The sequence below is a fragment of the Lonchura striata genome, chromosome Z (assembly GCF_046129695.1).
Source record: "Lonchura striata isolate bLonStr1 chromosome Z, bLonStr1.mat, whole genome shotgun sequence".
Classification (NCBI taxonomy): domain Eukaryota; kingdom Metazoa; phylum Chordata; class Aves; order Passeriformes; family Estrildidae; genus Lonchura; species Lonchura striata.
The window spans coordinates 38,196,730-38,216,351 of NC_134642.1; the positions used below are offsets into that span (position 1 = coordinate 38,196,730).

General features: G+C 42.0%; 2 protein-coding genes across 3 annotated transcripts; both read right to left on the reverse strand.

Moving 5' to 3' along the window:
• Window positions 1-460: 460 nt before the first annotated feature.
• On the reverse strand, window positions 461-12,482 carry DNAJC21 (DnaJ heat shock protein family (Hsp40) member C21). 2 transcript variants are annotated; one of them, XM_021551934.3, is made up of 12 exons: window positions 12,334-12,482; window positions 11,986-12,079; window positions 10,979-11,102; window positions 9,959-10,081; window positions 7,297-7,601; window positions 5,927-6,078; window positions 5,498-5,585; window positions 5,100-5,258; window positions 4,424-4,463; window positions 2,418-2,608; window positions 1,966-2,026; window positions 461-1,004 (listed from the first exon to the last, which is right to left on the reverse strand). In XM_021551934.3, the coding sequence occupies exons 1-12, from the start codon at window positions 12,428-12,430 to the stop codon at window positions 840-842; spliced, it is 1,599 nt and encodes a 532-aa protein (XP_021407609.2). In that variant the 5' UTR covers window positions 12,431-12,482; the 3' UTR covers window positions 461-839. The 2 variants fall into 2 exon arrangements, with proteins under 2 accessions (XP_021407609.2, XP_021407598.2); XM_021551923.3 differs by having other exon boundaries at window positions 1,966-2,029.
• Window positions 12,483-14,651: 2,169 nt separating this feature from the next.
• BRIX1 (biogenesis of ribosomes BRX1) lies at window positions 14,652-19,579 on the reverse strand. Its single transcript, XM_021552163.2, has 10 exons — window positions 19,370-19,579; window positions 18,566-18,677; window positions 18,135-18,178; window positions 17,467-17,537; window positions 17,041-17,090; window positions 16,876-16,949; window positions 16,727-16,777; window positions 16,341-16,442; window positions 15,700-15,828; window positions 14,652-15,376 (listed from the first exon to the last, which is right to left on the reverse strand). The coding sequence occupies exons 1-10, from the start codon at window positions 19,577-19,579 to the stop codon at window positions 15,107-15,109; spliced, it is 1,113 nt and encodes a 370-aa protein (XP_021407838.1). The 3' UTR covers window positions 14,652-15,106.
• Between the last annotated feature and the right edge of the window lie 43 nt (window positions 19,580-19,622).

Below are 19,622 nucleotides of genomic sequence, written 5' to 3' on the forward strand. Positions count from 1 at the left end.
GTGTCTTTCCTTAGAAGTTAGAACAAATTAATTAATTCATGTCACTCATTTATTTCTCCTTCACTTATTCCAGCAAGGCTGTTCCACCAGATTTTTTTTCCCCAACAACTGCCATGGAGATAGATGTACAAAACAAACAGGAATTGTCAAAACTGATTAAACAGCTTTGTCATCTAACTCCTTCCCTTCTGTCTGCTGCTTAATGTAATTAAGTAATTTGAGAATGGCAGAAAAAATAGCCCATATCTTGGTGGTGCTTCATATTTGATAGAGGATCAAGAATCAGAGAATATTCTGACTTGGAAGGGATCCACATGGATCATCACGCCAGCCCTTAAGTGAACAGCCCATAGAGGGATCAAACCCATGACTTGGGTGTTATTAGCACCAACAGAGCACAGGCCCTGCTACTGGCTACTCACCCTGAGCTGAGCCCTCTCAAAAGAAAAGCAACAGCAAATGTGTCAAAATAATTTATTATTTCCTCTGTATTGAGATAATCCATGCAGGCTCTAGAGGAACACAGGATGAGTAGCTCTGAGTTAGTATTTCCCCACCCATGGTGTGAAAGCTGCTCAGGATATAGGGCTTTAGACAATGTGGCTTGGCAGAAGGAACACTCATCTGTGCCATGACACCAAACCATTCTATGATTAAAGGAAGGCTGTTAAGAACAGAAGAAAGCACAGAGTCTTCCACAAGACAGTATTCCTTTTGTGCGTCTTCATTTTTTTCCTACATTGGTACTTGCCTTTAACTCCAGTCACAGGCAGTGTGCATGTTTCAGTTCTGCGAGAGTATTAATGTACAATTCTGAAGACTGTCACTATAGCAAAGTTCTACCTGTTTTTACGTTTCTCTTTTTTGCTTTTGGTGTTCACAGCTCCATTTACAGTCGGTGTTGTTGTTGCTCTTGCATGTCCTGTGGCTTTCAGGTGTTCAAACAATTTATTTCGGGATGGAAATGCACAGTTGCAGGTTACACAGTGGATAGGAACTTCATTCTACAATGAGAAAACCCCAGAATGCTTCACATTTGTATTGAATATGTCACCAGTGCAATACACCAACTTCTTGCACACAGTTTCTCCTTGGCAATGAAGCAGGAATAAGCTGTTTTTTAACATCAGTATTTTATATTTATTAGCAATTTAGCACATATTTTTAAAAAATAAACATAACTTTCAAAGTGCTTTAAGTAAAATCAAGAATGGAAGCCTTGCAAATCTAATTCAAAGTAAAGAATAGTTTTGATCTCACCAGACCATACAGATAATGCTTTGGGCTTTGAGATGCAGTAAATTTAGTATTGTCTTAGCTGTAGTTACTACAAAGTTTTGCTCTCCAGCAAGCAACAATATTGAGAAAGATGCAAACAATACTGCCTGTTGGGTGACAACAGCTCTGTCCTCAGCCATTTAATTTATTTGAATTGCCTTGTACACAGAACTTCACCAGCTCTCCTAGAAATGAAGCTGAGTCCTGCATTTCTCTGTGAGGACAAGAGCTGAAGTTTCAGCTCTATCAAAATCACAGGGCAGAATTGGTAGACTGGAGGTGACCAAAAAAACAGCCTTCTTTGTAGTTATATGACCCCCACCTTTTAGCCCTCCTAAAAAGACAAGCTGAGAAAGATGAAGAGAAGGCTCCAGGGAGAACTCATTGCAGCCTTCCAGTGCCTTAAGGGGACTTATGTAAAGGAGGGAGAGTGACTTTTTATACAGGCAGAGTGACAGGACAATGGGCATTGGTTTTAAACTGACAGAGGGCAGGTCTAGATTACACATTATGAAAAAATTCTTTACTGTAAGGGTGATAAGGCATTGGCATAGAGAAACTGTGGATGTTTCATCCCTGGGAAGTGTCCAAGGCCAGGCTGGATGGGGTTTTGAAAAATGTGGTCTACTGGAACTAGATCTTCCAACCTATGATTCTATTTTAAATAGTACAAATAATTTGACATACCATTGTTGAGCTCTCTGAAGACTTTTTTGATTCCTTTGCTTTTTTCCCTTTAGGCTTAGTGCTGCTAACAGACAAAGATGAACCAAATAAGTACACAGGAACATTCAGCATTTACAAGCTTCTGATGTTTTTCAGTATTCAATGTCTCTGCTGCTTTCTATTGTTCTTGCTTCATGCAATGAAATGTAAGTGTATCCAGAAAAAAAAATTATACAGCCAATTGTTAATCTCAAAATGTTGAATCAGCTTCTGGGAAGTGATATGGCAGCAATCTGCAGTCAAATACCACTTCCAGAGAAGTTCCTACACACTTTGTTTAGTATCCTATTTATTCAAATCAGTTTTGGTGAGCAGCCCCAAAGTCCACATTTTAGAATAAATCTATCCTTGTTTGACAGTATCAAACATGACACGGAATGACACAGTGACTGCAATGTTGCAACCCAACACACCTTTTTGCTTCACTTTTTGTTTCATTCTCTTGGCTGACATCATCTGTAATGCCTGCGTCCTCTGACACAACACATCTTTGGCCATCATTTACCAACCCCTCTGTTGAACCCCTGTCATTCTCCATGCAGGACACTTCCTTTTGCTCAACTGTTTCTTCATCAGCACTTTGATCAAAAGAGTCCTCATAACTCTGTCCAAACAGAAAAAATCCCAGTTAAATACTTTCAGTTTGTTAATGACTATGTTTATAGTATTATACTCATTTACCTCAAATGTGGGTGGGTTGGGAGGAGAGAAAGCCATGGACCCTCCTAATTTACTGTGTGTTTTCAGTGAGACTGTAACATGTAAAACCTTAGTTCTCCTGTTTTGAAAGATGAGGCCACCTGTGGTGAAGAAACACCAACAAAACAGCCTCTGAAACTACAGAAGAGGAGAATGAAGATAGCTTTCAACTTACACACAGGGTTCATCCTGTTCTGACTCCCATTTCTTATTTCACAGATTGGGCTTGGCCTATAACTTTGCAAAGGGTTACTTATTTAGTCTGAAGTTTTCTGTGCCAGACAACTGCATTAGGACACTCAAGCCAAAATAACTGAGCTGATTGAAATTAGGTAGACACACTGTATTTGCCTTCCCTAGCAGATACTGGCAGCCTTTTCCATCATCCACACTAGACTTAATACATGAAGTTTGGCAAAATATCAACTACCTGACTGAAGCAGAACGGCAAAGCTCCCAAAAGCACAGTAATAAACTTGACCTAACACCATGTTAATGCAAGTCTTACCATCTCTAGTGCACAGTTTCAGCTACCTGAAAAAAAACTTGGCTAATCCTAACTTCAAGAAAAGAAAATAAAACCCACAGGGATTCTCAATACTCCACAATACTTGGCAAAGGATGGAGGTCAGGATTTCCCAGCACAAGATTCCAGTTTCAGCAACGCAAGAGAGGCACCTACTGTTCAGGCTGTAGCAAACTGATGGAACAGAGCCACGGTGACTGTGTGCCACCCCTGCAGTGAGAACAGACCTTCTGGTCTCAAACAGGAGGCTGCATAGAAACATGAACATCCAGCCAATACTTGGACTATGCAACTGGACCAACGCAAAGCCAGAAAGCTTCAGCTGCTTGAAAGTCTCAGGAAAGTTTTTTAAGAACAAAAGATAATGATGGAGTGGGAGAGGACAGAAATTAGAGGAGAAAGCATGGAAGAGGCAGGAACTGATACAGACAGCTCACTGGAACGAGGCTAGGACTGAGGAGTAAGTACTTGAAAAGGATAAAGTTTGAGGAAGGCAGACAGAGGAGCATGCTGACTGTGACACCCCTGCCACTCAAGCCTGAAACAGCTTGCTCTTGGTGAATTTCACCTGCTGCTATCAGCACTGATGTGTGAATATCACACACAGACTAAGATCCTGGAGTATAACAGATTACTTTACTGGAGTATAACAGTTACTTTTGTTTGCAGTTCAAAAGAAAGATGGATGTGTTCATTACAACAGCTACAGTACCAGCAGGAAACCAATACTGTGGCAGTCTTTTCAACCCCCTCTAAATTACAGATTAAAAAACAATGTATTATACCAAGTCCTGCAACTAAAGCCAGAAGTGACCACCAAGTTGAGTTCTTTATGCACCAAGGCCACTACTAGTCTTACTGATCAATTCCTTGCATTCTCCCTATCTGTCTGTTTCCATCTGTTTTTCTTATACTTCAGACTAAAGCCTTTTTAGAGTCAGCACCACATCTGCACTAACAGAACGAAGTGAGGTCTATTATTATGATAAAATATGATTATAATTAGTCTAATAGAAGTTATTATTGTGGCAAAAAATAATATAAAATATTTTAAAATAGTTTTCAAATTCTGTGGAATTTCAAGTTCCTGTTTTGCAGGCTAGAGAAATAATTTGTCAGGAGTTAAATGCTGGTTTTCAGCTTCTTAAGCAATCTGGATTGTAAAGGTCCCAGAGTATGACTATGATTACATACCTTCATTGTTTTCTGCTTCTTCCTTTGTTTCTTTGAGAGCCTGTAAAGATAATTTTTAAATTACCTTTTTTTACAGAAAACCCTCAAAACCTAGTAGGGTTTCTAAAAAGACATCAAGCTGTATTTTTCCTTTATCCTCTTAACATGATATTAAGTAGCCACAAAAAGAAAGTTACTCAGGCCAGAATTAAAACAATAGGTCTCCCAAATTACTCACTGCATTTAGTAAAACATTTGTTCTGCTCAGACTGAACCCAAAGATAAACACCAGTGAGATAGTTGGGATTATGCTCTGTCTGTTTCAAAAATTAAGTTGTGTAACAATTCTGATTTTGAGCACACTCATTTTCTATTTATGCCAGCAATCAATTGACAGTAAGTACCAAATCAATAAGCATGAGCTCTGTGGAAGTCCCTCTGCTTGAAAAATAACAAACCCTTATTTTCCTTAACATATAACTTTAGGCAGCAAAGAAAATCTAAGTCTGTTGTTTTATGGCACTTGAATGCAGTCATGCAAAGGGATGTGTTTTACTGGAACTCTGCTGCTAAGAAGTATTTCAAATTACACAATAATGACAGCAGTGCAGTGGAAAATCGTCAAGAGCACCCTCTGAAGGCCACTGAGACTTAGTAAATCATGAGTCATGATAAAATTAAAAACAATTTGAAGTACTTTTGTTTGGGTATGCCTTCTGTTTCTTCTTCCTCTTTGGTCTGTATTTCATCTGCATCATCCAAAAGCACAGGAAATCTCCCTTCCTCCTCTTCCAACTGCTGTCTCAACAGTGATACCATCTCTCTATGCTTCTTTGATTTTTCATGATTCTTCATGCTGTGAAGACCAGATTGTTACTGCAGGTTCCTCTGAGCAAACACTGTTATATTAACATATAAAATAACAACAGTCCCATTATCCAGCATTACTAATTATGGAAATTTCTGCACTGACAATGTCTTTACTGGAAAGACAACACTCATCATTATGTGAAGTTAAAAATTCTCTAGAATGCAGTTTTAAATTACTTAAAACCCAACACCTCCACCCCCAAATCCCCAACCACAAATACTTACGCTTTCTCAGTTTTTAACAATTTGTCACAAGCAGGGCAGTACAGACCATCAACAAGTTCAGCTTCTTCAGTTTCGTCATCCTGTTTGTCTGAAGAGATCAGTGGGGATCAGAGAGACAAAGTCTGATGAGCAATTTTTGAACAAGATGCTCTTTAAGCCCCAGAAAATACTCACAGCACTGACATTCAATTTCTCCAGTACTACTGACACACAGACAGCTCAGTATAACCTCACCAAATCAGACACTGGTGTAAGGTAACAGCTGCAGCTTGTTCAAAGAAAAACACCAGAGAGGGACAGACTCTAGCCCACCATTCTCAGAGGGAGGGAGTGAGTTGCATTACAGCCAGAACTGTGAATCTGAGGCTCTAAGTAAGCCACACTCATACTGCAGTGACTCAGTATATATCACCTCCCTACACACTATACCTTCAATGCCTTTTGTCTCCTGTTCTTCTAATTCATTTTCACCACCTGATCCATCTCCAAATTCCTTTTCATATTGTGCTTCCATCTCTTGCAGCTCTTTCTCCAGATCTGACATAGTTATCCAGCTCTGCTCTTTGTACTGCTCAGCAAGCCTGCAAGCAGAATATAGTAACTTCTACACAGTGTCCCTGAGATGGGAACTACAGGAATGGTGTTACTGAAAGCTAACTTCTACTTAAAGATAACTATTCTTCTTGGGCATCTCAGGAAGAAAGTGGTAGAGCAAATAATTGGAAATCTGAGCAACCTGAGTTAAATTGTGATGTCAATGGGTACCTCTACACTGCAAGCAAAGATATAAACATAGGTGGGTCCTGGCTGAATTTCAGGCAGCATGGTCAATATCAAGCTAACAGCAAGGAAATCAGCTCAATCCTACTCTAAGATCCAAACTCACAAAAAATACAGGACAAAAATATCCAAAAGCACATTACTCCTTGACTGTGCATAATGGGAATGTACCAGCTCAGTTTTCCCAATTTAAGTGTGCCTCAAGTCATCAAATCTGGCATCACAGGACAGCTCAATTTTACTCCAGCTAGCTTCTGGCCTCAGAATTATCAAGCCACTTGTCAGTAGATGCATAATGCCACTTTATTGTCCCTAAGGGGGAAAGTACATATGTATATATAGAAAAATAGTACATAATATACTCTATATATGTTATTACATAATTTTTATTTATATGCTGTTATTTTACAAGTGCACTCTTAATAAGAATTCAAGCTCCTCCCTCATAGCTACAAGCAAAGAGTTCTTCCAGTTGAAAAAATAAATTGTGGCTCTAGTTGAGAGACCACCTCTTTCTATTTTGGCAAAAAAGCCAAACTTTGACACTGCATTTAGTCCAAGGAAAGAGTCCTTTCCAAAGAGTAAGAGGAGAAAACAAAGCTAAGCTCATTAACCCCTCTTTCTTTTTAGCAAGTACAGCTCCAAGGTAGATGAAGGTGATCTAAGTCCAGATTGCTATAGTCCTGTTTTCCCTTATTCTACAACTTACATTCTTTTTTTCTCTAAAATAAAAAAGGTAACTATTACGTTTTACTTCCCCAGCTACATAAAAGCACACTGGATTCTGCGCTATTACAGCCAGTTACCCACAGCACCCAGATAACCATTCCCCATTGTCTTAGCTCTCTACAATGCAGAAACTTGAGTTTTAAAAAGCTCACACTTGAGACCAAGATTAATACCTAAAATTTTCAAGGATGTTTAAATGAAAAGTGGAGCTACTATCAGCATCTATGTCCATATGGTATTCTCATGCATAGTTTCTTCATTTAAAAAAAATTTGTTCCACATGTACATACTTGGCTTGTTTTAGCTTCTGTTGCCTCCGAAATTCCTCTGCCTTCCTTGTTTTTTCTGCATTTTGTTCTTCTACAAGTTTTCTGTGAGCCTGTACTCTTTTATCCCGTTTACGAATAAAAGCTACTAGCTGACGGATCAGTTCATTCCTCTCTTTCCTTGCTTTCTCTCTTGTTTTCTTGTTCTCTTTTTCCATAGCTCGTTTCTCCCAGCGGTTTGAGGCTTGTCGTGTGTCATACTCCTCTTTCCAAGCAAAGTTTTTCTGAGTACAGAAACTCTGCCAATATGCATAGAAAGGGTGGACTACCTATAAGAAAAAGCAAAACTAAGTCACTTGTTGAGGAGGGACAGAAAAAGCAACCTGCACATGTCTAGCACTCACCAGCAGCCTGTACAGCAGCCCTTGCTGAACCCCCAGGTGGATTTCGTTTTGCCTAAGTCCCAGACTGAGAAGCAAGATTTATTCTATTACCATCTGTGTTACCGTCTTCTGTTAAATGAGCAGTTTTTCTTATCTCTTCCACAACCAGTCCTCTCTCAGGGGAGACATCTGCTGATAATGGGCTATTGAATGTCTGCATGACTGCATGACTGAAAAGTACTATAACATCCCATTGTGAGATGCTCCGCCTAGAGGGAGGAGCCAAGCATTCCTAACTGAATATATAGTCTTGAGTTTCTGGAACACCAGCACGGGTTTTTCTGGCACTGGATTTCCCAGAGGACAGCTGTCTCTTCAACTGCAGGAAGACTACAACCCTTTTTTACAGGATCACTGCTCCAACAGAACCATACCTGCCACTCCAAGACGACTGCAGCCATAATTCCCAATTGGACTGCAGCCAACACCCTGACTGACAGGGTGTCAGGTTGTATTCTGATTCTGTCAGTGTTATTTTGGGTCACTGCATTGTTTATTTTATCTTTTTATTTTCTTCCCTAATAAAGAACTGTTATTCCTGCTCCCATATTTTGCCTGAGAGCTCCCTTAATTTATGATAATTTGGTGGGAAGGGGTTTACATTTTTCCATTTCAGGGGAGGCTCCTGCCTTAGCAGACACCTGTCTTTCCAAACCAAGACAGCCTGCTACTCAAACCTGAAGCTGATAATTTTTGCTGACCTGCAACAAAAATTCTTCTCTTCCCATGAATTGCTTGCGAACTCGTGGCCTTTCCTGGCTGCCTGGCTTCAATAAAGTTGCCTCTCAAGCTTGTTGTGAACTCACAGAGTACACCAAAGCAGAGGGCATTTATATCACAGATTTTGAAGCCTTTCTACAGTTTTTGTAGCTCCCTTCTAAAACTCTGTTCCTGTTATATTCCTACTGTGTAGAGAAGTAAACACTGCAATGCTGGAATCCTCTGACAGAGTAATCTCTTTGTCTGAATATAAGACAACAGGCAAAATTAGCTTTCTACTTAACAGAAGCTATTTCCTATAAAATACCCCTATGAATCCCTAGGGGGAAGAAACCACTGTCCCTGCTTCCAGAACAGCATGAACTAGACAGATGTCAAAGCATATTGAATTAGAATTCCAGTCCTTTTCGCAGTTATTAAGTGACATCTTTAAAAAGCATTAAAGCTGTTTTGAGTCTATAATCATATGTCCCATGGCCTCAAAACAAGCAGTTTTTAAAAGATGTTTCAAGATGACGACATTAAAAGACATATTTTAGCTGGTTCAGACATACTGTATATTTTTTCTGGGAAAGATTTCAGTTTGTTAAGCCATCCCGTAACTTATCCCCACATCCAAACACCTTTCCTGGCACTTCTTAAGAAGTTTGATTTGTAACTTTTGTTTCCAACTCCAGTCAAGTTTTGTACCACTGAAGCTACTAACTTTTAAGGTATGAATCAATTCAAATTTCATAAATAATTATCCATACTGAGAAAGTGACAAGGAGAAGTACCACACTAGATGCAACATTTGAGTGCACTTCCATACTATGCAGTTATTCCCTAGGAAAAGTGTTATCACTTCATTATTTAATTTCAATACAAAAAATACTGGTAACCTTAAAAAAAATCCTAAATCTGATAGTCTGATAGATTGTAACAAATAATTGTCAAACCACATGACAAGAATTCAAGTCATACAAGTACCCATATACTTTCTTTTCTTTCTTCACAAATGAAAGCATGCGATTTTTTCTGAATCAAATCTGACTACAAACTAATTGCAGATGACAATGTAATCATAATGGAAGCTCACACTGCCAGTCAACATCACATCTAGTTTCTAAAGGCTACATGTTACAGGAAAAAAAAATTAGCTCAGTAACATATGTTGTGTTAAACATTGGTAAACTACTCTCATCAGAAAGCAAAGAAAATGTCCATTCTTTTGCTTTAGCTTTATAGGTCTTGCACAAGACTTAAATTCCATTGGCATAATTGATGGTTGGCCCTGTGAAGCATCTGTCTGACAACTCACCCTGCAGGTCTGGCTAATGCCATAGTCCAACAGGAAATATAAATTTTAATTCACACAAATATGAATCAGACCACAAGCACTTCCCTTGCAACAATGATCTACAACAGTGGAAAATAACCACAGATGCATGATATTCACCTCAGAGATGAGCAGGCACCCTTCCTTTGGGACAAAGTAATGGTTTAACTCTGTTACCTGTAGCTCAGTTTTACACTTGCCTTACCGTATCATAGTCACTGTGGGAATATCCAAACATAGGGAATTCTTCAATATCTTCCTGTGTCATATATTCCAATTCTTCCTTTGCAATCATCTCAAAAACTTGTCGGTAGACTGTAAAGAATCCCTTAAATAAACAAACAAATAAATAAATAAACAAACAAACAAACCCTTTGCATGGCACAATAATAGATGTACAAACGCTCATGTGCAGGGTATTTTAGAGAAACATTGCTACACTGCAAGAGTAACTCAAAACCAGGATAAAGGCCTTGTAAGCACTTGCTTGAGGTAATGAAGTTCCACTATCTCTCAAGGCTTTTATTTCCACCTTCCTCACACTATGTCTGTCTCTCTCACATGTGGAGTCAAATTTTAGAAGAAAGACAGTTTCCGTATACTGGATATAAGTTTCTATTATGCAGGATCAAGTTCTGTGGAAGCTCCAGACATAAAATTCGCTATTAAATAGCCTATATTTTTTTAGATTAATATGTTACTAACTGACTACTAGTACAATAACAAAAGGGCAGGTATTTCTTCTGGTAGATGTTTTTTTCTAATCACCTGGAGCTTGATGTTTTTTTCTAATCACCTGGAGCTTTTCAATATATTAAATATAGTATTTTAAAATCCTATGGGAAATTCAAATAGGGAATTCAATTATAGCAAGCATGCCTTCCCCCAGAGGCAATTGTTACATTGCTTTTCTGTAATTTTCAGCATTCTAGCTTGATAAAGGTATTTCTAAATAAACAGATGGCATTGCAAAGCCCTGGAATGCTTCACTATATAAGATAAATAAACAATATGCACACGTGTAGTTGTACAGCATAGCAGGACATTTTGATTAAGTAACTGTTGGGCAATATACAAGAATTAAAGCCTCCTTATACATCTAGGTTAAGTTTTGTCTTCAGTTTGTGTAAGCTTTGCTAACAATTCTACATATAACTTTAACACAAAACAAATGCTAACACTTATAATGAAATTTCAGCTGATTAATTAAAGATTGATTCCTTACCTTTTCATCATCCCCATATCCAGAGTAACAGCTAACAGTGAAGTAGTGCAGCAGATCTAAGCTATCATCCTGATAGTCTCCATCAACTCCCCCTTTCAGCAGAGCCTCCCTGTGACTATCGTACCTAGAAAAAATTGACAGCATCAAAGATTACACAGAACACCCCTCCATGCTGATAAACTAACACAGTATGCCTATCACATCACTGTATCGCTTAAGCCACTGTCCATAGTTTGTCTCTCACATCCAAAGTCTTCAGACAGACAAAACAGGACAGACCCAGTAGATATTCCCTCTTGACCTTTACTTTACTTACTATTACTTTATCTGCAGTATCTATAGCAGTAATCCCTCAACAGCCAGCTACCAATCAATCACATTTGAGAAAGATGCCTCACCAAACTTCCAGAAAGGGCTAGGGTATTATTTAAATCACCCAATACTTGCAAGTACTCAAAAAAACCCCAAATCATACAAAAGCACATAAAAACTGAAAAACAGCCCTGTATTTTCAAGAACAAACTCCAGATAGGTGGGTTTGGCCATGTAATGTTGTGTTATTATTGTGTGATTAGTGTGTTACGCTTCAGCCTATGTGTTTTACAGAGAACATTCAGAATAGCGATCCCTTAGAGATGTGTATGTGTGTTATTTCAAATCAGAACTGATCATCTGTACGCAGTGCCCAAGTGCTGAGAGCTGACCAGAGCTGCTGTGAAAAGCAGCAGGAGGAGGGAGGAGGAAGCAGGCCAAGCCTGCTGCTGGCAGGGCGCTCCTCGGGGCCCAGCACGCCCTCAGCTCCCGGCACACCAAGGGGAAGGTGGGAGTGCGGAGCTGCGCCCCTCCACAGGGCTGCATGGCTCTAACTCTTGCCAAGCCTAAAACCAGCCGGCTGCCCCTGCCCACGGCTGTCCGCGCTGACTTGCAGCGAGGCCCAGGAGCAGCACAGGACGAGCCCTGGCACAGCCGGGGCTAATAAAGCCTCTGCCAGGCCAAGCGCCGCTCACCAGGCCCGTTCCTGTGGGTCGCTGAGCACGTCGTACGCCGCCTGGATCAACTTGAACTGTTCCGCTGCCTCCTCCGCGTTCTCGAGGTTTTTATCTGCAGGACAATTTAACGAAACCGTGTCAGCGGCGGTCAGGCTCGGCGGCAGCAGCCGCCCCGCCGCCCGCGGCACCGAGCCAGGCGGCAGCGCCGTGCCCCCGCGCCGCGTGGGGCCGGGCCGGGGCCGGGGCCGGGGCCGGGGCCGGGGCCGGGCCGGGGCCGGGCCGGGCCGGGGCCGGGGCCGGGGCCGGGGCCGGGGCCGGGGCCGGGGCCGGGGCCGGGGCCGGGGCCGGGCCGGGGCCGGGCCGTACCCGGGTGCCAGCGCAGCGCCAGCCGGCGGTACGCCCGCTTCAGCTCCTCGTCGGCCGCGTCGCGCCGCACGCCCAGCACCTCGTAGTGACACTTCATGGCGATGGCGGCGGCGGCCGCGGGGCGGGGACAGCGGGACGGCGGCACCGCCGGCCGCGCCGGGAGGGGCAGGCCGCGGCGGGAGGAGCGAGCCGGGGTGGGTGGGGGGACTGGCGGCGCGGAGCCGCCCGGCTGCCGGCGGCGCGGTGGGAGCGCTCCTCCGCGGCCGGATCGGGGCGTGCAGTCGCGGCGTGTGAGTTAACCGGATAGCTTGTGTGCAATCCGCAGAACCAATGAAGGTGGAAGAGATCTCCGAGATCATCGAGTCCTACCTGTGGCCCAACACCACCGTGTCACCCGGCTTTTCTTAAACACCTCCAGGGACCGTAACTCCACCATCTCTGGGCAGCCCATTCCAATGTCTAATCACCCTTTCTTGAAGAAATTGCTCCTAATGTCCAACGTTGACGTCCCCTGGCACAGCTTAAGGCTGTACCCTCTTGTCCTATTGCCGGTTGCCTCAGAGAAAAGTCTGACCCCAACCTGGCCAACCCTTCCTTTCAGGGAGCTGTAGAGTGCAATGAGGTCTCCCCTGAGCCTCCTCATTTTCAGGATAAATACCTCTGCTTCTCTTGAGACCTGTGCTCCAGGCTTTGTTGTGCTTCACAGCTTGGTTTCTTTCCCTTTTCTGAATTTGCTCCAGCACCTCAAAGTCATTCCTGAGCTGGAAAGCCCAGACCTGAACACAGGACTCAAGGTGTGACCTCACTAGAGCTGAGCACAGGGGAAGAACAGCTGGCCACACTATTTCTGAAATAGATATTTTGATTCTTGTGGGTGTTGAGGAGCTCAGAGGCACAGCCTCCACAGCACACATCCTCAGGGTAGCCTTTTTTATATCTATGCTCTTCGGAAATGTTAGGGTTGGTCCAAGTCGCTTTCCTTCTCTAGGTCAGGTGTGTATCAGTGTACACAAACTGAGCTTTGGATCAGACAGCAAGATCTGGAGGCCCTGATCTCACAGTAAAATCTGGAGGTCCCAACTCAGTGTTTAATCCAAATATGGCAAATTGAACACAAGCCAGCAGTGCCCTGGCAGCCAGGAGGGCCAACCCTGTCCTGGGGGCATCAGGCACAGCATCAGCAGCCAGGAAGGGAGGGGATTGTCCTGCTCTGCTCTGCACTGGGGCCTCACCTCAAGTGCTGGGGGCAGTTTTGGGACACCTCAACGTAAGGATATAAAGCTGGAGTTTATTTGAGCTATTGGAGTTTATCAGGAGGAGGGCAGCTGAGATGGAGAGGACCAGGGTGCAGGACTTGGGAGCAGCTGAGGTCACATGGCTTGTCCAGCTTGGAGAGGAGGCTGAGGGGGGACCTCCCGCCCTCCAGGAGGTTTTGGCTGGAAGAGTCATCACAGTAGCTGTGCTTTGGATTTGTGCTGAAAACACAAACGTGTTGACAGTAACAGAAATGCTTTGCATTATTGCTGAGCAATGCTCAGACTCACAGCTGTTTTAGCTTCTTACCCCACCTGCCAGAGAGGGGTGCATAAGAAACTGAGAGGGGACACAGGGCAGGTCACTCCAGCTGACTGCTGGGCTATCCTACGCAACATGGCACCATGCTCAAACATACAAAGCTGGTGCAAGAGGCGGGGGGATATTCAGAGTGACACACATTTTTCTTCCTGAGTCACTGCTACATGTGACAGAACCCAGCTTTTCTGGGAGGTGAATACCTGCCTCCCCACAGGACATAGGAAATTCCTTGTTTTGTTTTGCTTCTCTGCAGGGCTTTTGCTTTACAAAAAGCTTCCATTTTTGCTAAACAGTCTTCATCCCAACTCACAGCTTTTCATTTCTACCCTTCCAATTCTCTTCCCCACCTTATGAAGGGAGAGTGAGCAGGCAGCTCTCTGGGGCTGAGCTGCCAGCTGGGGTTAAATGACAGTGTCGGGGAACTTCCAGTTGGACACCAAGGCTCTTTACACATAGGCTGGTCAGTTCCCAGGGAAGTGGCATGGCACCAAGCCTGTCAAGAGTTAAAGAGGGTCTGCATGATGGCATTAGTCATATGGCTTAGTGTTACACAGTTCTGCAAGGAGCTCAGTTGGACTCAATTATACTGATGGAGGTCCTTTCCAACTCGACTGTGTCTGTGTATTAGATTATGTGAACTTTCTTTCCAGTCATATGGCACGCAGACCATTTTGCTGCAGAAGTTATATGGGATTTCTCTCACCCCGCTAGGTGGGATGATACTTAGAACTTAACAGGTCAGCTTCCTCTCAAACCAGTTGTGTATTTTCAGCTTTAAGATGCTGGAAATTGAAACAGAGACACAAGCAAGACTTTGAACAGAAAGTCAAACAGAAACAGGGCACAAGCAAGACTTTGAAACACAAGAAAGTCTGGGGGAGTGTAGAACTGAAAGAGGAAGAACTAGGTCATGAGGTCAGGAACTCTGAACTAAAGGTATGTTATAAATAACCCCAGAGAAGTTGTCCAGATGACCCATCCCTGGAAGTGTTCAAGGCCAGGTTGAATGGGATGCCATGTTTTTTCTCAAAACTCAGAATCCCAGAATACAATAAAAGAATGCAAACTCCATCTTTATAAAGAAATGTGTGTTTTGCTCATTTAAAACTGAAGCTCAGACATGTTTGTCTGTACAATGTGAATCCAAATATTTACGATATTTGGTTGATATTGTATGAAGTTTCATTCCTTATAGTATCTACGCAGATCCTTCAGTTCTGAACAGCTTTTTTTGCTTCTTCCTCTGAATTTTGCGAAGCTTCTTCTTATCTTTAACAATTGGCTTTGATTCTGGTTTCACAAGCTGTATTTCCACTGGCTTTTCTTCAGCTGGAGTTTCAAAGACTACTTCAGTAGGATCTTCTTCAACAAGGACCTTAGTCCCTTTTTTCTTAATCATTTGCACTTCTTTCACTTGCTGCTTCTCTCTAAACTTAGCTGCCACTGACAATCTCACCAGCCGGCGATGCTATAAAAGTAAGAATTTAAATTTCATCATGTTTCAAATAAGCATGATGGAAGAAATCTGGTATTAAAGAAACTGATTTCTTTAATGCTAATTTCTCTGCTTAATGGCCAAGACCCTCAGTGTAATATCATCTTTTCAGTGACATGACTTCTGCATTCACTCCATGATTACAAAACTACTCTGCTCTCAAACTGTCACCAGTTTAGGGCACTACAAAGGGTCCTGGGGAAAGGCATAGTTGATGCTCCTGCACAGACTGACTGCAAGGCTGATTTTCAAATTAGTTGCTAAATGAAGGAGAAAACAAAAACAGAGCTGCTTACCATATTTGGGGACTGGTAATGAGGATTTTCATATAGAGTTGGTCCTCCAAAGCTACCTTGGAAGATTTTTATAAGGTTCAGGACAAAACGAGGCCCAATTTCTACTAGAGATGCATCTTCTTCTATTATCTGCAATAAAAAGAAAACTTTCTCCATTTCTCACAGATTGAATCAAAGCATATGACCTTGCAGGCACCTTGCACATAGCAATACACAACTGAATTTAAATTCAAGATAATTAGCTAGATTTGTATAAACCCAGTCCTGTACATAAAGCAGTTCCTTGAAATTCAAGCAAGCTTTTGGAGTACTCTGTATTTGTGAATTCCTTATACAGAAAATAAGCTCTTGATCGCTTTGGGTCAAAGCAGCCATTTTGCTTAAGGCATAGTTTAGGCCTTGGGTAGTATGTCCTGCTACCAAGACATCCCTCACAGAATCACAAATCAATGAATACTGGTGAATGTTCAGTGAACCAGATCTCTCCAGGCATATGGAAGAAGTCATTACAGGACACTCAATCTGCAAGCACTAGGGGCTGGCATATCCTGCTAACAATAATGATTCTTATTTTATTTAATGGATGTGATATGAAGTTACTCTGCTGACCTCCTTTAGAAGAGCTAGGAGAGACCACTCACCTGATAATTGCGAAACCAGATCCTTTCATCAGTGACAGTGAAGGTGAAAACATGGTCAACAAAAGGCTGGCTTTTGGGGTGGTACTGTGGTGTACCAAATATCTGTAATAAAAGGCAGTATTTCTGAACATCTGCAATTTAAGAAGTCATACATAGCTCGTCTTAAACTCCTTTTAATTTACTAAGTTCCCAAACCAAGGTTACACTTCATAACCCAAAACTTATGAATAAGTGTCTGAGTTGTGCTAAGAATGATCCCAATCCTTTGTGATCTTTTCAAAGTTCAGAAGTATAAAACTGCTACTTGAAAAAAAACCACTTGTGATTCTTAAGTATGTTGCCAAGAAAACATTTCCAGTGAAGAAACACTACAACTACAGACTGACCTGAATAAACAATTCTTTTAGCAGGGCATAGTGTGGCTCTCGGTCGAATAGCTACAAAAACAAAAATATTATTTTACATACAAGGCTAAATGCAATAGTCATGCAAAAAGAGTAAGAACACACCCAAATGAAATAAAGCCTATACTTACTGGATCAAAAGACAAAAGGGGTCTTGAGCCCCTTAGGCAATTTCCTGTCATCTTCAATTCAGCCAGTGTGTGAACTACAGTGATTAAAAAAAAAAGTTATTACACACAGAAAATTTTTCGGACACAACAGCAAAAATACAAACACAGTAATGTCCACCAGCTTACCATTCTGCACCAAGAATTTAGCAGATGGTCCCTGTGGCGTGTTTGAAAGCCTTCAGAGGACAAGCGGTGGGGAACAGAGAAACAAAAATGTTAACAGCAGCCAGAATTTATGTTAACAGCCAGATAGATTTCCACACTACACCCCAACCAGTTATTCCTGCATTCAAGTAGTTTCTGCTACTTTTACAGCTGTACTGTAATGTGTATGTATGCTCATAAAAACTTGTTTTCTAAACAATTTTGTAAAATGCTTCTGCGAACAATGTCCAAAGCTGTTCACTGTAAATTTCCACAATCCACAGAAGTACAATATTAGAACAAATTTAACTAAGCAGCCGTATTTCATGCATCTTCACTGTTAGAGTCGGAAACTTCAGATAGAATTGCAGCTATAAATAGAAATGTAACAAAGCAACATTTCCTTACCACATGTAGAGATCCTGTTTCTTTTTAGCTTCAAAAAAGATGCACTTATTGCAGTTTTTCATTTCACACACCTACACAAGACATATCAAATTAGTGCTTACAAACATCCTGAAGACATTTTTGATAACTTTCCACATTCATCTCTAACATTTTTTCCTTCTCCAAAATGGAAGTACAAAATAATATTGTCTTATTAAATGACATCTACTGACACCCAAAATTTGGTTTGGCTTTCTTTTTACATTTCACATACTTACTACAAGGAGTAATAACCTCCTTAAAGCTACAAACAATTTGATAATCCTATCCAGGATACAAACACAATAACATTAGGTTCTAGCTTGAGAACTGTCAATATCCTACTATATTTGGGCTGGTGGCATATATATGTCCTGCACTGTTCAAGCATAAGCTGTACTACACTTCTCACCTACACAAAAAGCACATTATGCTAAATTTCTTCATGAATAAAATCTGTATCTAATTAAAAGTTTCATTCTGGTTTTATTAACCAAAAGTCAACTTTTGGCTTTTTGGGTATCAATAATTTTCACCACTGAAGTTACACTTTGAAATCGGTTGCCCCTTTCCCTTGCATACTGAATTTCCATATAAAATAAAATAAAATAAAATAAAATGAAGAAGCACCAAGACAAATACTGAATTACCTCATTGATTACAAATAATTGGTCTTTACGGTCCATTTTAGTATCTGGAAGACAAAACCAACATTTACAAGGGTGGAAAACCAATTTAATACAAGAGATTCTTTGAACAGTCAGATGTTTTACAAAAATTGTACTAGTTTATAAATGAAAGGGTAATTACCAAGTTGTTCCTGTCACGTTATAGAACAAATAGACATAGCAACAAAACTAACTGTGCAGGTTCAGACTGAGACCATAGGATTCACTTCTCAGAAAATACTATGGTACAACAATTGCAATACTTGTTGGCTCAAAGGGTGTTTGTTTAAGATACAAGCTTCAGCAAAACTCTTCTGTACCCCATTTTAAAAAAATAAAAGAACAGATCATTTAGAGCTTTTAGCTTTAAAGTAGTGTCAAAATATAAGTTAGGAATGATGTTCAAACCCCACCTGCTTTAGAGTGAGGCATCAATGTCCTTAAGTCCTGCATTAGGTGTCTTGTTCTGAAATTAATTCCACGAGAGGAGAATATCAGCACTCGCTCCTTGTTCTTCCATTTGCCCTAGGAAAAAAAGGCACAATAGTCACGTGGGAAGCTTCCAGCCTTAATAATGTCATAACGCAGCAAAATAAAAGTTTGGACAGTCAATACAGAAAGACACAGCAAGAACCTTGGTTTTGATCTGCCCACGCAGACAGGAACCACGCTCTCTTTAAGAGTGAACTTCCCTACAGCACGGGGGGCACTGCTTTTACAGGAGGAACCGTCCTCATCCTGATCCACGGCGTGCTCCCAGGCACATCCTTTCACTCCCATCCAACTACTAAAAAGCCACACGTGCATCGCTTATTTTCCTGCAAAATGGGCTCAGGGACAGCCCCAGAGCACAGCCCAGCTTCTCCTGTCGACGGGCGTATTGTGAAATCTTTGTGTTTACGCGCAGTATTCCACGTTTTTCCTACAAGCAAACAATTACGGAAACCTTCTCTGTATGATTCCTAAACGGAACAAGTACAGTTTCCATACAGCTTCAGTATACAACAGAATTACCCAATTCTTTCAAATACTTTTGAGACTGAGGTAACACATCTTACCGACATGGACCAGGCTAACGCTTCTCGCGTACAGAAAAAAACGCGCCACCACGTGTACTGTTAGTTGTGATGGTATTATAAGAGATTACGAATAACCCTCCCTGTCACGGCTTGGCCGCGTTCCCTCAGGCCCCCCGAGCCCGGGCCGAGCGGCGGTACCTGGGACACGGGCGGCGGGATGCGGTATTCCTGCGGCGGGATGCGGTTTTCCTGCGGCGGGATGCGGTATTCCTGCGGCGGGGCGCTGCGCTCCCCAGGGCCGCCCCCCGGCGCCGCCTCGCCCGCGCTCGGGGCGCTCCTGGCGCGCTTCGCCTTCCCCCCGGCCGGCGCTCCACGTTGTCTCTTGGCCGCCATCTGTCCCCACGCCATATCTCGCCGGTGTCCGCCCACTCCGCTTCCTGTGTCGCGTTTC

What these genes read in the sequence shown, in the direction of transcription:
- DNAJC21 (XM_021551923.3), bottom strand. Translation starts at nt 12,430, where the DNA reads ATGAAGTGTCACTACGAGGTGCTGGGCGTGCGGCGCGACGCGGCCGAC. An exon ending in GGCGCTGCGCTGGCACCCGG is followed by an intron (nt 12,080 to 12,333) that starts GTACGGCCCGGC and finishes ATTGTCCTGCAG; the next exon opens with ATAAAAACCTCGAGAACGCG. An exon ending in CTTCAGAGAGCTCAACAATG is followed by an intron (nt 1,005 to 1,965) that starts GTATGTCAAATT and finishes TTCTCATTGTAG; the next exon opens with AATGAAGTTCCTATCCACTG.
- BRIX1 (XM_021552163.2), bottom strand. Translation starts at nt 19,579, where the DNA reads ATGGCGTGGGGACAGATGGCGGCCAAGAGACAACGTGGAGCGCCGGCC. An exon ending in TCCCGCCGCCCGTGTCCCAG is followed by an intron (nt 18,678 to 19,369) that starts GTACCGCCGCTC and finishes TTTTTTTCCTAG; the next exon opens with GGCAAATGGAAGAACAAGGA. An exon ending in ATTACCAGTCCCCAAATATG is followed by an intron (nt 15,377 to 15,699) that starts GTAAGCAGCTCT and finishes TTACTTTTATAG; the next exon opens with CATCGCCGGCTGGTGAGATT.